The following is a 14,854-nucleotide window of genomic DNA, read 5'->3' on the forward strand; positions in this document are numbered from 1 at the left end:
ATTGTGACACCGCACACCATCTAACGGCTGTAGGGCCCTCAGAGCGGACCCCCAAAAACAACTAAAAGAAGGGTCCCAATTCCCTATTGTTCCTCTCTGAGGTCAGGATTGATGTGATGATCCCCCCTCACCATTTATGGGTCTGACGGAGCTCATCGCTGCCAAAAATTTCATTTCTGGTGTTCTGATGCACAGACAAAAACGCGTGGGCATTTTAATAAATGGTGCATCTTATTCCAGAGCAGAGGGTAGAACGCAAGTGTCTCACATACCCCCAACGTTAGTGGAAGTACTCTAAAATCCACTACCTAAACTGGCTTCTGGACTAGTGCAATTTTTAATATTTCTATATGGAAAATGACAAAAATAAAATTCAACAATATTTAATAAAAAAAAAAAAACTAAAAAAGGAATAAAAAAAACATACTATGCAGAGTTAGGTAATCTAGGACGCGATGGCTTACCTTTGAGGTAAAGAACCTATTTATGATTTCCTCTCCTGTCTCTTTCCTCTTCTCATCTGAGGACAACTCATAATTTGACTATTGAAGAAAAGAAAAAAAATATATTGGTGATCCCATGCCGAATTAATATATTTTCCAGGCTAGGACTCTTTGGTGACTTTTGATGTGCATTTAACATCGCTTGTTGGCTGCTGATCACCTGACTAATTAGCAAAATGCTTGTCAGTCGGGTGAAATGATATTTTAGCTTGCTTAAAAATCATCGTTCTCAGCATCGATGAATTTTTAGATTTAGCAATGCAGCAGAGATGAGCAAGCCGGCCCTGCCCACAACAGTATTTCTGTGTACATAGTCTATGGACAGTGAGCTGCTTATCACAGACGGGGCGGAGTCGGAATTGAAAGCAAGCACCAGCTAGTCAAAGCAATGACAATCAGGTGATAAAACCTTTAGTGTAAGAAAACAACTGCACACAGCTTGACATGTGATATATCTTTGAATTCCGTGTTTTAACCTCTACTTCATGTTGTCCTCAGATATCTGTCAGCAGGTTTTTGCTGTGTAAAGAGTAACTATTGTTTAATAATTAAAACACGAAAGTTTAAAAAACATGTTACCGCAACGGTCGACGTGTTTCGAGCTACAGTAGCTAGTGTAGCTCGAAGCGCATCGACCGTTGAGCTAACATGTTATTTAAACTTTAGTTTTTCATGTTTTAATCTACAAATAATTGTCATGTTTTAATGAATTTTGAGGTTGCTGGATTTTCCACTTTTTTGTTACGACTACTTGTAGTGTCTGAAACATTTTAAGGGGAATCTATAATGAAAGCCCCACAATGTAAATGTAGCGGGTGCCAATCGAGAAGTGAGCCCCGTATAGCGCCTTCTTACCACTGCATCGAGGAAGAGGATGATTTTGAAAAGGTGTCTCCTTGTTTCACAGAATTGGCGAAAAAGTAGGCATCCAATGGGCTGCTTTTCACAAATGCTGGTGTAATCCCGGTCTATAGAGGAATAGAAAAAAAAAGAGTTCAAAATTTTGGGTTCGAAGTGAGATCAGAAATGTGGTCGAGACAAAAAAAACAAAAACAAAACAAAACAAAAACACTCAATGCAAAAACAAATCAATTTAACATATGAAGTATTTTGGGAGGTAAAGATTGTGTTATTGGATGCCCCCCCCAACTGGGACGCTTCCGGATGTAAGGAACTACAAGGCCCCTGTGGAGATCAGAGAGATAACACTATGGGTGGGCAAGTGTCAGTTTTATAATGTGAACAATGTGCGTGTTTGTGTGTATGTAACATGTATGTGTGTGGAATATAAATGTGTGATTAATGTGTATTTTCGTCAATGTCCGTTCTTGAGTCTTTGGGCTGTGTGAACAGTCACGAATGTTTCGGCTGTGCTGTATGAAGAGGGAGGCGTTTGGGCTGAGAGTTTGTCCCGGTGTCGAGAACTTTTAACGCAGTCGCATAAACTGATCTTAGGCCACATTCAGTAATTTACATCAGTGTTTGTAAGCCAAAATGAGGAGTGGGTGAAAAATAAAGTGGTGACGGGTTTCTATTATACTTTTTCTGTGATTTTTCCACTCCTGATTTTGGCTTACAAATACGGATGTAAAATACTGACCGTGTGAACGTGGCCTCATGGAAATGGTGCTTATGTTAGATCCTACATGGCCGAACCAACAGCATACTGTTATCTTGCCCTCTGCCATTGCACCAAAAAAGTCCCAGCTACTCAGATCTGGTTTGGGTAGGACAGAAGTATTTTGAGGGACCAACCGACCAGCCAAACGATGGAATAGTGCTGCCAGTGATCAGTGAATGACATGGGCGCTTTTTTGTCTGAGGCTTTTATAAAATATTTTTATTAATGGACAGCTGGCAGCTATTCTTCCAGACATCACCATAAACATGCATGCTGGACTCGGCTAGGCATGCATGTTTTGTCAATGAGGAGGAGAGAATAAGTGACTTCCCAACTTCTTGGGCAGCTCATCTCATATGGGACCAAATGATTGAGCGTGTTAAAATTCAACAAAGGATTTCTCTCAATATCTGCCGTAGGGAGGAGTTGGACGACCACCTTACACATTAGACAGTTTACCGAGGAGTTGGGAGACCACCATACACATCAGAGAGTTTACCGAGGAGTTGGGAGACCACCATACAAAATAGACAGTTTGCCGATCCAGCCATAAAAGTTAATTCAATGAAGAGAGAAGAATAAGACATCCCCCAGGTAGACGCTTATCTCCAGCCGGGACAAAAGATCGGACATGTTGAACTCTTAATACAAAGCTGGTCAACCCTGTTGTAATCTGGTGGGTTTGGCCAATATTCATCTACGGTAATGTGTAAGACCATCTTAATGGTAATTAAAATATCTGCCAATACTCCTGGATATCAGAAATACATTATCCTCATTTATTGTCAGCACTCAATATATACTATACAAAGAACAATTCTGGTCATCTGCTGCCAGTGTCGCTAGTCTCATAAGGTTGTCCAGGCCTAAAGATGGCCTACCCATAATATAGGTCATCATTAGGAGATTGATGAGGGTCCAACACCTGATACCCCCCGCCACGGTTGAGTTGGAAATGCTCAGAACTACAGTGTATCCCTGAAAATAAGACCTACCCAGAAAATAAGCCCTAGAATGATTTTACAGGATTTTTTGAGTATGCTTGAAACATGAGCCCTATAGGAGAGATGGGGGGGGGGGGGAGGGGGTCAATTGCCCAGGTGCCCCACTCTCTTGGGGCCCGCAGACATTTATGTTCTGAGGTTAAAACTGTATAAGGACCTTTGGTGACATCACAGTCATGTGACCATAATAGCACCAAAGGTCCTTTAAACAACGGGAGTCTAGAGGAACGGAAGAGGAGCCAGGTTGGTATGAGACCACAATGTCATCAAAGGTCCTTTAACTGCAGTAGAGTAAAAAGAGAAGACAGGGCTGGCGTTAGGGGAAGGGGTTGGGGGAGACTGGGAAATTTCTCTGGGCCTCCATTCTCTTAGGGGCCCCAGAACTCCTATTCTAATCTTAAGACTCCTAAAGATGGGCCATCAATATAACAGTTCTCTACTAACCCATTTAATAAGACTGATCTAAATCCTGAGACTATGTCCTTTGGCAGGGCATGAGTGGGGAGTTTTTTTTCCTAATAAAAAGAGAAACAGAATGTTTTTAAGTAAGCATAGGATTACAATTAAAGTGGATAAGTCTAAAAAGAAATCTCCCTTGTGTCCCTGGAGAGGAGCCATGTCCCTCCCTTCTCGTCCTCATTGTCCTATGTCTGACTTTAAGACAACCGACTTCAGAAGGAGCCTCTCCCCTATGCTATGTTTTGCAGTAAAATACTAAGGAATACTGCTAAGCCCCACCTACTTGACCCTATTCCACCTCCTTAGCCATAAGAGTTCAGCTAAAAAAATGAAAGGGAACTGGTCACTAGGCTTGGGGGGAACTAAACCATCAGCATGGGGTTAGGCAACTTGAAAATTTTAATGGAGATCTTAAATAAATGAATATAATAAAGGAACGAAGCACAAAGCAAAGGGGCATAATCTGAATCTACTTCTGCACGAGTAGTAGACGCTTTGAAAAAAGTTGATGGAAAATCAATATTAAGTGATGTACCACGTATATTTCGTTTATATCTGTATATCAGAATAGATATGAGCGGAGACTAGACGACCAGATGGTCTTCATCTGCCGTCCATCTTCTTTGTTTCCAAGCAGCACACAATTAGTTTTCAAGTCTAGAAATAGTACTTTTGGGTGAAAAAAAAAAAGTCTATGTATAGATCCTGGGCTACACGCCAGTACAAAGGACAACAAGGGAATGTTTAATAAGTGCGAGAGGGGAAAAAACATAATAAAAAACATTTGGGCTTCAGATTCCCAGGAACACAGAAATATTTCCAAGTCTCTTGGGAGCAAGAGGACGCAAGAGTCTCCGCAGCCTACAGGGATGATCTGCTTGACCTTTTTCCATCGCGAAACAAATTATTATTATTATTTATTATAGCAGCATTTATTCCATGGCGCTTTACATGTGAAAAGTAGTAGGTCGGAAGAGGTAGGTCTTCAGGTTCTTTTTAAGGTTTCCACGGTACGCAAGAGTCTGATGTGTTGTGGTAGAGAGTTCCAGAGTACGGGGGATGCACGGAAGAAATCTTGTATACGATTGTGGGAAGAGGAGACAAGAGGGGAGTAGAGAAGGAGATCTTGTGAGGATCGGAGGTTACGTGTAGGTAAGTACCGGGAGACGAGGTCACAGATGTATGGAGGAGACAGGTTGTGGATGGCTTTGTACATCATGGTTAGGGTTTTGTACTGGAGTCTCTGGGCAATGGGGAGCCAGTGAAGGGATTGACAGAGGGGAGAGGCCAGGGAATAGTGGGGGTATAAGTGGATTAGTCGGGCAGCAGAGTTTAGAATAGATTAGAGGGGTGCAAGAGAATTAGAAAGGAGGCCACAGAGCAGGAGGTTAAAGTAGTCAAGGCGGGAGATGATGAGGTCATGGACTAAGGTTTTTGCAGATTCTTAGTTGAGGAATGTACTGATCCAGGAAATATTTTTGAGTTTAAGCCGGCAGGAAGTGGAAAGGGCTTGGAAATGTGGTTTGAAAGAGAGATCAGCGTCAAGAATTACCCCGAGGCAGCGAGCTTGTGGGACTGGGCAGAGTGAGCACCCATTTAATTTAAAGGATAGATTTGTTGGGGAAGACGAGTGAGATGGGGGAAAGATGATGAATTCTGTTTTGTCCATATTAAGTTTTAGAAATCTAGCGGAGAAGAAGGATGAAATAGTGGACAGACATTGAGGGATTCTGGTTAGTAGGAGGTGATATCTGGTCCAGAGATGTAGATCTGTGTGTCATCAGCATAGAGGTGATACTGAAAGCCGTGAGATTCTATAAGCTGTCTTAGGCCGAAGGTGTAAATGGAGAAGAGCAGGGGCCCAAGGACTGAACCTTGTGGGACTTCGACAGATAGGGGGCGAGGTGAGGAGGTGGTGTGTGAGTGGGAGACGCTGAATGTCCGGTCTGTTAGGTATGACGAGATCCAAAATAGGGCAGAGTCTGTGATGTCAAGAAATGAGATTGTCTGTAGTAATAGGGAATGATAGGGAATGTTCACTATAACAATAATCTTTATTTTTATATAGCGCTAATATATTCCGCAGCGCTTTACAGTCTGCACACATCATCATCGCTGTCAGCGATGTCTTTGGAATTTGGGAGGAAAACGGAGTACCCAGAGGAAACCCACGCAAACACGGGGAGAACATACAAACTCCTTGCAGATGTTGTCCTTGGTGGGATTTGAACCTAGGACTCCAGCGTTGCAATGCTGCAGTGCTAACCACTGAGCCACCGTGCTGCACCCTACTATGTCAAAGGCAGAGGACAGGTCCAGGAGGAGAAGGGCAGAGTAGTGTCGCTTGGCTTTGGTAGTTAGTAGGTCATTGGTGACTTTAGTTAGGGCAGTTTCAGTGGAGTGGTGTGACCGGAAGCCTGATTGTAAGCGGTCGAAGAGGGAGCAGGAAGAGAGGTGGGAGGACAGTTCGAAATGGACGTGTTGTTCCAGTAGTTTTGAGGCAAAGGGGACAAGTGATATCGGGTGCTAGCTAGATACAAAGGATGAGTCAAGCGAGGGCATTTTAGGGATGAGTGTGATTGAGGCATATTTGAAACATGACGGGAAAACACCAGTTGTTAGTGATAGGTTGAAGAGATGGGTCAGGGTTGAGATGAAGACTATGATGAGGTCAAGTGCACATGTGGTGAGACGTTATCTTGAGAGTAGGGCGAAAAGTTGATCTTCTATAATTGTGGAGAAGTTGTTTTGGAGGAGGAGGGCTGAGTAGTTAGGAACAGGGGTAGTAGGCCAAAGCTTTCTCTGAAGTTATCAATCTTCTGCTTGAAGAATAAGGGCCCCTTCACACTGGTCGATTCTGCTACGATTACGACGCATTTGCGTCATATTCGACATCGCAGTACGAGCTCGTAGCCAGCGGTCACACTCTACGATGTTAACGCTTTTTCTGACGTAGTTGCGATGTGAACGTCACGCGTCGCAATCGTACGCTACCCTTCACACCGCCATAGTCCTACGACTCCGAGCGTGACGTATTACCAGCATGGGCGTGCTAAAACGTCACGCCCAATCAGGAGACAGGTATGCGGAAGCCCAACCCACGTAGTCGCATTACGAGCTCGTATGACCGCCGTCACATACTACGATTTCGACCGCCACAGCGAGACATTTACGACGAAAGAAAGTTCTGCTCTTTCTTTCACATCGTACGATGCTGGGCTGCGTCGCAAATCGTAACGCCATGTCACACTTTGCAACCTCGGAACGAGGACGGATAAACGTCACAAATCGAACGCTCGTTCAGACTTTGATTGCACAGTGTGAAGGGGCCCTAAGGCAAAGTCTTCAGCTGAGGTGAGTGGAGAGGGAGGAGGTGTTGGGGGACAAAGGAGAGAATTGAAAGTGTTGAATAGCCATTTAGGGTTGTGAGACAGGGAGGATAAGAGAAGTAGGTTTGTTTAGCTGTGGCGAGTGTGGCCTTGAAAGTAGTGAGGGACTGTTTGAATGTGATGAAGTCCTCGTTGGAGTGGGATCTTTTCTATCTCCGCTCAGCAACCCTGGTAGCCTCTCTCAGTTCTTTGGTCAGGTTGGTGTGCCAGGGTTTATTTTGCGAGCTTTGGTACGATCGGTGTTCATTAAAGATATCCCCTGACCTACTTCTATTTATTAATACACAACTTAGTCCTATTTAAAGTAGCAATCCTATGAAAACAGGTGCCCACTCCCAAATTTCTAGACAGTTCTAACACAACATCCCAGGTCAGTAAAACACCACATGATAAAGTGAGCAAAGGGAGATCCATTCACTTAGACTATGAGGGATAGTGTGCTATATGCTATAGCCAATAAAACAACTTCTTTATAAACCTTTAATAAATAAATAGTATATAAATAGTATATAAATTATAGCATATACACAATGGTTTTTGAAAAAATAGGAACACACATCAAGTATTACAATCCTAGTACCATAATTGGTATCTTAAACCAATAACATGCGCAACCTAGTTAATGCTAGACAATGCTAACTCTCTACAAGTCTACCTATTACAAATATAGTTATACTTATGGGTTTAAACAAAAAACCACCTGAAGACTTGCTTAAAAACGAAAAAGCACAATGGCATAGCATCTAGGACAAAAGGTCATGAAGATATTACCTGGATCCTGCACCTTTCTTGGTTTTACTTCTGTATCTTATCAATATTTGATTCAATAAAAATATAATTTAGCTTCACTCCTTTATCCTGTGGTGTTTTTACTGACTGGGGATGTTGTGCTAGAACTACTGCTATTTATCACAGGAGGCTGAAACTGCACATGTGTAATGATATAAGTCTCTATATGTTATGTGCCAATTTGCATCTCAGAGCTGATCACGGTCTTGATTTTACAAGTGCTGAAGTTGTGTGAGGTTTGATAATGGACCCAGTGGAATACAGAGAAACTCAAGTTCCTTTACTTGAAAGGCCGCACACCAAAGGAGACGACCGATGAGATGAAAGATGTTTATTATGATGATTCGCCATCATATGATGTAGTCAAGAACTGGCATCGTCAATTCAAATGTGGTCAGACTTCAGTGCAAACAGCTCTAATTCCAGGGCGACCCCACTCTGCTAGTGATGAACACACCATCCAGCAAGTGGAGGTCGCCATTTTGGAAAATCACCGTATAACCATTCGCCACCTACCACAAAATGTCAAGATTAGTGTGGGGTCCGTGGAAAAATCATCCAAGACCATCTTCACATGCATAAGGTATCCGCTCGCTGGGTTCCCCGGCTGCTCACACCTTTCCAGAAGCAGGAACAAGTCGAATGCTCTCAGACTCTATTGATGATGTGCCATGGAACCAGGAGAACTTTTTCAACAGACTGATCACACAGGATGAAAGCTGGGTCCATTACTGTGATCCTGAGACTAAAGTCCAGTCGATGCAATGGAAGCATCATGACTCACCGCCTCAAAGAAGGCACGTGTCCAACCCTCGTTCATGCTCACAGTATTTTGGGACTAGCAAGGAGTAGTATTGATGGATTTCCTAGCAAAGGGAACGATGATCACTGGGGCATACAATGCTTCACTACTGCACAAATTGCGGGAGGCCATCAAAACCAAGAGACATGGCATGCTAACCAAAGATGTCCGCCTTCTGCAAGACAATGCACCAGTTCACAACTCACATGTTGCACAAATGGAAGAATGCTCCTGTGGCTCTGAAATTCTACTGCATTCCCCTTATTCACCCGACCTCACACCATCGGACTTCCACCTCTTTCAAACAATCCAGTTATTTCTGAAGGGCAAGCCTTTTCCAGATGATGAGACTCCGGTTACCGAAGTCACAACGTGGCTTTTGGAGCAACCTGTCGACTTCTACAAGTGAGGTGTTTACAGTTGCTTAACCCCCGGAGCTTATTTCGGTTTTGCGTTTTCGTTTTTCGCTCCCCTCCTTCCCAGAGCCATAACTTTTTTATTTTTCCATCAATATGGCCATGTGAGGGCTTATTTTTTGCGGGACAAGTTGTACTTTTGAACGACACCATTGGTTTTACCATGTTGTGTACTAGAAAATGGGAAAAAAATTCCAAATGCAGTGAAATTGCAAAAAAATTTGAAATCTCACACTTGTTTTTTGTTTGACTTTTTTGCTAGGTTTACTAAATGCTAAAACTGACCTGCCATTATGATTCTCCACATCATTACAAGTTCATAGACACCAAAGATGTCTAGGTTATTTTTTATCTAAGTGGTGAAAAAAATTCCAAACTTTGCTAAGAAAAAAAAAAAAAAAAGCACAATTTTCCGATACCAGTAGCGTCTCTATTTTTCGGGTGGGGTGAGGGCTTACTTTTTGCATGCCGAGCTGACGTTTTTAGTGATACCATTTCGGTGCAGACACGTTACTTTGATCGCCCGTTATTGCATTTTAATTGCATTTACATTTTTTAAACACTTTTTTTTTTTTTTTACTTTTGGCATGCCTTAATAATCTCCATGGGAGGCTAGAAGCTGGCACAACTAGATCGGCTCTGCTACATAGAGGCGATGCTGAGGTCGCTCCTATGTAGTAGAATTACTGCATTGCTATGAGCACCGACCACAGGGTGACGCTCACAGCAGGCCGGCATCAGTAACCATAGAGGTCTTCAGGAGACCTCTGGTTGTCATGCCGACGCACTGCTGACCCCCGTCACGTGACAGGGGTCAGCAGTGCACGTATTTCTGGCCAGAAGCGCTTGTTAAATGCCGGTCAGTTTCGACAGGGGCATTTAACTAGTTAATAGGCGCGGGTGGATCATGATTCTGCCCACGCCTATTGCGGGCACATGTCAGCTGTTGAAAACAGCTGACATGTCGTGGCTTTGAGTTGGGCTCACCGCTGAAGCCCACCTCAAAGCGGGGGGTACAGACGTCGGCACGTACTATTCCGTCCGATGTTAGTAAGGGGTTAAAGAGATGAGAGAAATGTGTGTCCTTAAGTGGCACCTATGTAGAGAAGGACTAATAACTGTGTCTGTAAGAGGGAGAAGGGATTCAGAGAGTGAGTGTGGATCGAGGCGTTTACGATTTCTGCGAGGATGTGCAAGTTTGTGGGGTGGGGATTGTGGACCTGGAGAGGAGAGGGAAGAGAATGTGAGTAGGTTGAGGTCAGAAAGAGGGAGAGGTGAGCTACAGAGGTTAGATAGGGAGCAGAGGCGGGTGAAGATGAGGTCCAGTGTGTTGCCATCTGTCACAATCCATTTTTGGATGTGTGGCAGCTCAGTTTCCACTTTAATTTAAATGTAGATTTTCTTCTTTCAGGCCATGAGGGGTTAATGTCAGTTTCCTTAGTTGGCTGTGTACTGCAATTGTAGAATTGCTCGGTCAGCTGATGTGGGTGGTGACCACTCCTTTAAATAGTCACCTGATGCATCAGCTGACTGTCGGTGATAGAGCAATCTATGTGGACTAAGCCATATAAATGGCAGACCATTCGGATCAGGACAAGTGAACAAAGGAGAAAAATAACGAATGCAAGGTCCAAACAGAATAGAAGAAAAGACGGTTCTTAAAAAAGTAGAAAGACTTTACTATGGTAAAAAGTGTCACTACAAGCAAAAATAAACGCCAGGGCTGTGGAGTCCATTTTGGTGGAGTCGGTATAAAATGGACCGACTCCTATAATAAATTGGGTACAGTAGTTAAATGCAGTTTGTGGGAAATATTTTTTTCATAAGAATTTTGGAAATATGCAAAAGTTTTTTTGTTCTAAAGTTGTATTCCAATAAATATATTTTATGTTCTATCTAAATGGCTTGAGTATTGTATCATAATAATGATTAAAAGCCTGATGTTACCATTTTACTACAGTAAATTTATCACTTAAACATGAGCCATTCATGAGGGAGTTGGAGTCGTAGATTCGTTGTCTGTGTCATGGAAATTGAGGAGTCGGAGTTGGAGTTTTGGCTTACAGACTCCGCAGCCCTGGAACCCGCACTCATGGATACAATTGACAATTTGTATTATTCAAAAGAAAATCAATAAAAGACCGTGAAAGGGATAATTACTACACAGAAGGACAATCCTATATATCGCCTGTGGTATGGAAAAAGTATCCACAGCCAAAAATATTAAGGTATAGTGGATGAAGAAATGGAGATACACAGAGTAATAGTATGTAGTATCGTATGTCTCTAGGTAGCATGGACACATATGAATAAGTAGTCAGCAGCTAAGTGAGAGTGCCAGCAACGGCAAGGTAGAGCGTGGTAGAGTGGACCCTGGCACCATGTGACCGTATAAGCTGTAATTTATAAGAATATGTAATAGAGGCAAACTGACCGGAAAAAAATATCACTACAGAGAAATAGCTGCAGCACTGGAATAGAAGAAGAAATAGTCCCACATTGCTCCTGCAACCCTCGACCTACTGTCTCCTTCCCCACCATCCTGTAGAATGTAAGCCCGCAAGGGCAGGGTCCTCGCCCCTCTGTACCAGTCTGTCATTGTTAGTCTGTCTACTGTAAGTGATATCTGTAATTTGTTTGTAACCCCTTCTCATGTACAGCACCTGGAATCAATGGTGCTATAGAAATAAATAATAATGATAATTGCCATGTTTAGATAACCATAGAGAGACAAACAGGTACAATACATGAAAGGTTACCTGGATGATCAGAGAGGTGAGTGCGATGGTCTTTTATTGATTATTATCTTACAATAATATAATGTATTGCTAATCGTTGTATACATGAGTGCAGGTACTCTTTTGCTTTTAGTGGCAGTTCTTACTATATACTTGCCTTGTAATGTCTTCACATCCTGTTCCATCTAGATGTGTCCAGATCCCAGAATTCCAAGAGGCGGAAGATCACAGACCGCCATATTGGGACACCCAAGTGATGGGGGTCTCAATATGGAAACTGATGGTTGTACCAGCCTCTTGTGCGGTACCACAAGCGGAACACCGTTGCACCACACACACTGTATACGCCGTACGCACCACACACACACACACACTGTATACGCCGTAGGCACCACACACACACACTATACGCCGTACGCACCACACACACTGTATATGCCGTACGCACTACACACACACACACACACTGTATACGCCGTACGCACCACACACACACTGTATACGCCGTAGGCACCACACACACACACTATACGCCGTACGCACCACACACACTGTATATGCCGTACGCACTACACACACACACACACTGTATACGCCGTACGCACCACACACACACACACTGTATACGCCGTAGGCACCACACACACACTATACGCCGTACGCACCACACACACTGTATATGCCGTACGCACTACACACACACACACACACACTGTATAAGCCGTATGCACAACACACACACACACTATACGCACCACACACACTGTATACGCCGTACGCACCACACACACACACACACACACACTGTATACGCCGTACGCACCACACACACACTATACGCCGTACGCACCACACACACTGTATATGCCGTACGCACTACACACACACACACTGTATACGCCGTATGCACCACACACACACACACTATACGCACCACACACACTGTATATGCCGTACACACTACACACACACACACACTGTATACGCCGTACGCACCACACACACACTATACGCCGTACGCACCACACACACTGTATATGCCGTACGCACTACACACACACACTGTATACGCCGTACGCACCACACACACACACACACTGTATACGCCGTAGGCACCACACACACACTATACGCCGTACGCACCACACACACAGTAACCCCCGGATGAGGCACGGAGGGTCGGAAGGAGGGGGGCATGACCGAGCAGGTTGCCAGTGACCAGGTGATTGGGTTTTTGGGAAAAGGCAGGGAGAATGACAAAGAAGGAGGAGGGGAGGAAGTAAAAGGATTGACAAAGGGGGAAATGACATAGGGGAAGTGACCTAGGCATGGGGGGGGGAAGGGGGGTCAAGGGGATAAAAGGACGCAGGGATTAGCCATAACCCTCTTTTCACTCCCAGGACGGCAGGACAACGAAGCCAACAGAAGCCTTTGAAGCAAGCAAGAAGACTTCTGGAAAGACAATGGACAGCAAGCAAGATACCACACCTCCTGGAGATTCCAGTGGAAGGACATTACAGAAATCCTCAGAACAACTACTCCCCTCATCATTTCACATGCACATTCCTTCAAACAAACAAAGAAGACAAAGAAGCATGTCTGCTGCTTCAGGGAGTATAATATGGGGGATATAAGTATGGGGGATATAAGTATGGGGGATGCGGGTACATATATACAGTACACAATATACAATATAGTGTCTTCAGGCAGAAACAACATGGAGTTTTCCTGCTTGGGGTGTGTTCACAAATAGCGGCATAGCTTGTAACTGTAAGATAATCCATGACTGCCAATCTGTACCAACTCTGGTGGATTTTGGGGCAGATTTGTGCTTTTATTTGCCTCGCCTGGCACTCCGGTGGTAATGGTGGCCTGGTTCCCCAGTGTCTGTGTTCTGGCAGCCAGAAGATGGCACAGGCCATACTACTCTCACCATGAGAGGTCCAGAGGAGTATACACAACATAAATGATCACACTGGGGATTTGTTATATATATATGTACAGGGTATATATATATAGGATCATTATATCCTGGGAGATCTGTGTCCTCAGGGATCTCTATATGTTACCTGCCTCATGCGTCCCCGTGGCAGGGCTGTAGACACAGGTACATGTATAGTAATATATATAGACAATGATGTTATATTATGTACTGCATGGCTGTTATGCCTTGGATTACTACCTAATTATTCAAAGCAGGATATATATACACATACTGCCATAGGGTATGCATGGGACTGGGGTTATTTATAGATACGGTAGCATGTTGGTGTATGCCGATGAGATATACATATGGAAAATGAGTGCATGGCGAATATATGGGATGCTTCAATATAGTGCATGGCATGTATGTATATGCTGCAATTGAGGCCAGGGGTATATATTGATACCACAGTACAGTGCATGGCGCTTGTATGCATACTGTTACTGGTAAGGTGGCGCTTGTATGCATACTTTTACTGGTAAGGGTGATAGCAGGCGTATCACAAGTGCTAATAGGAAAAATATCCGAAATATGGGTTCTGGATTATATATTTCGATATTAGATGATATATATGCCGCCATTAATTTTATGGGCAAAGGGGTTACATCAATATCACTCTCTATTAATAGCTGCATGCATTAGTGTTATTATATATCATAGACACTGGGTTAATACATGATGGTATATACATATTGCTGTGGGACTCATGGCGGATATATCGATATTACATTATCCAGATATTTCTGGAGCGTACAAGGCCTATTGTGGGACACGGGATGTATGGGTATATATACGTGGGCGTATATACATATAAATATATGAGTGTGGGTTTATGCGGGTATGTATATGTATATATACGTGGGGCGGATCTACAGATATTTTGCATGATTCATTGCTAATATATCAGATAATTCAGTATAGTGTAGGGCATAAAGCCATGTATATACTACAACCATCTTAGCACCATTACTGAAGAGACGCTATTACCTTGTGTCCCAACCGGTACTTCCAGTTTTATGATCCCCATTACACCAGGCTGTATGCTGGGGAGGGGTGAGGCCCTGAGGGGAATTGCACACACACTCCCAAGGGAAGGGGGAAGCCGGCCCTGTGCTATATGCTTGACGTATGGTCTATATGGAGGCTATC

The 14,854-nt window shown here is 43.6% G+C and overlaps 1 protein-coding gene across 2 annotated transcripts in view; it reads right to left on the reverse strand.

The window, feature by feature from the left end:
* The window catches only part of LOC143774566 (G protein-coupled receptor kinase 5-like), an 87,430-nt gene that overhangs the window by 35,171 nt on the left and 37,405 nt on the right, over positions 1 to 14,854 (reverse strand). For both annotated transcript variants that reach the window (XM_077262287.1, XM_077262288.1), the window contains exons 3-4: positions 1,359 to 1,471; positions 465 to 542 (exon numbers count right to left, since the gene is read on the reverse strand). In XM_077262287.1, the coding sequence (XP_077118402.1) occupies positions 465 to 542; positions 1,359 to 1,471 (191 nt within the window). The remainder of the gene's footprint in view (positions 1 to 464; positions 543 to 1,358; positions 1,472 to 14,854) is intronic.

Source organism: Ranitomeya variabilis, chromosome 5 (genome assembly GCF_051348905.1).
Source record: "Ranitomeya variabilis isolate aRanVar5 chromosome 5, aRanVar5.hap1, whole genome shotgun sequence".
Lineage (NCBI taxonomy): Eukaryota > Metazoa > Chordata > Amphibia > Anura > Dendrobatidae > Ranitomeya > Ranitomeya variabilis.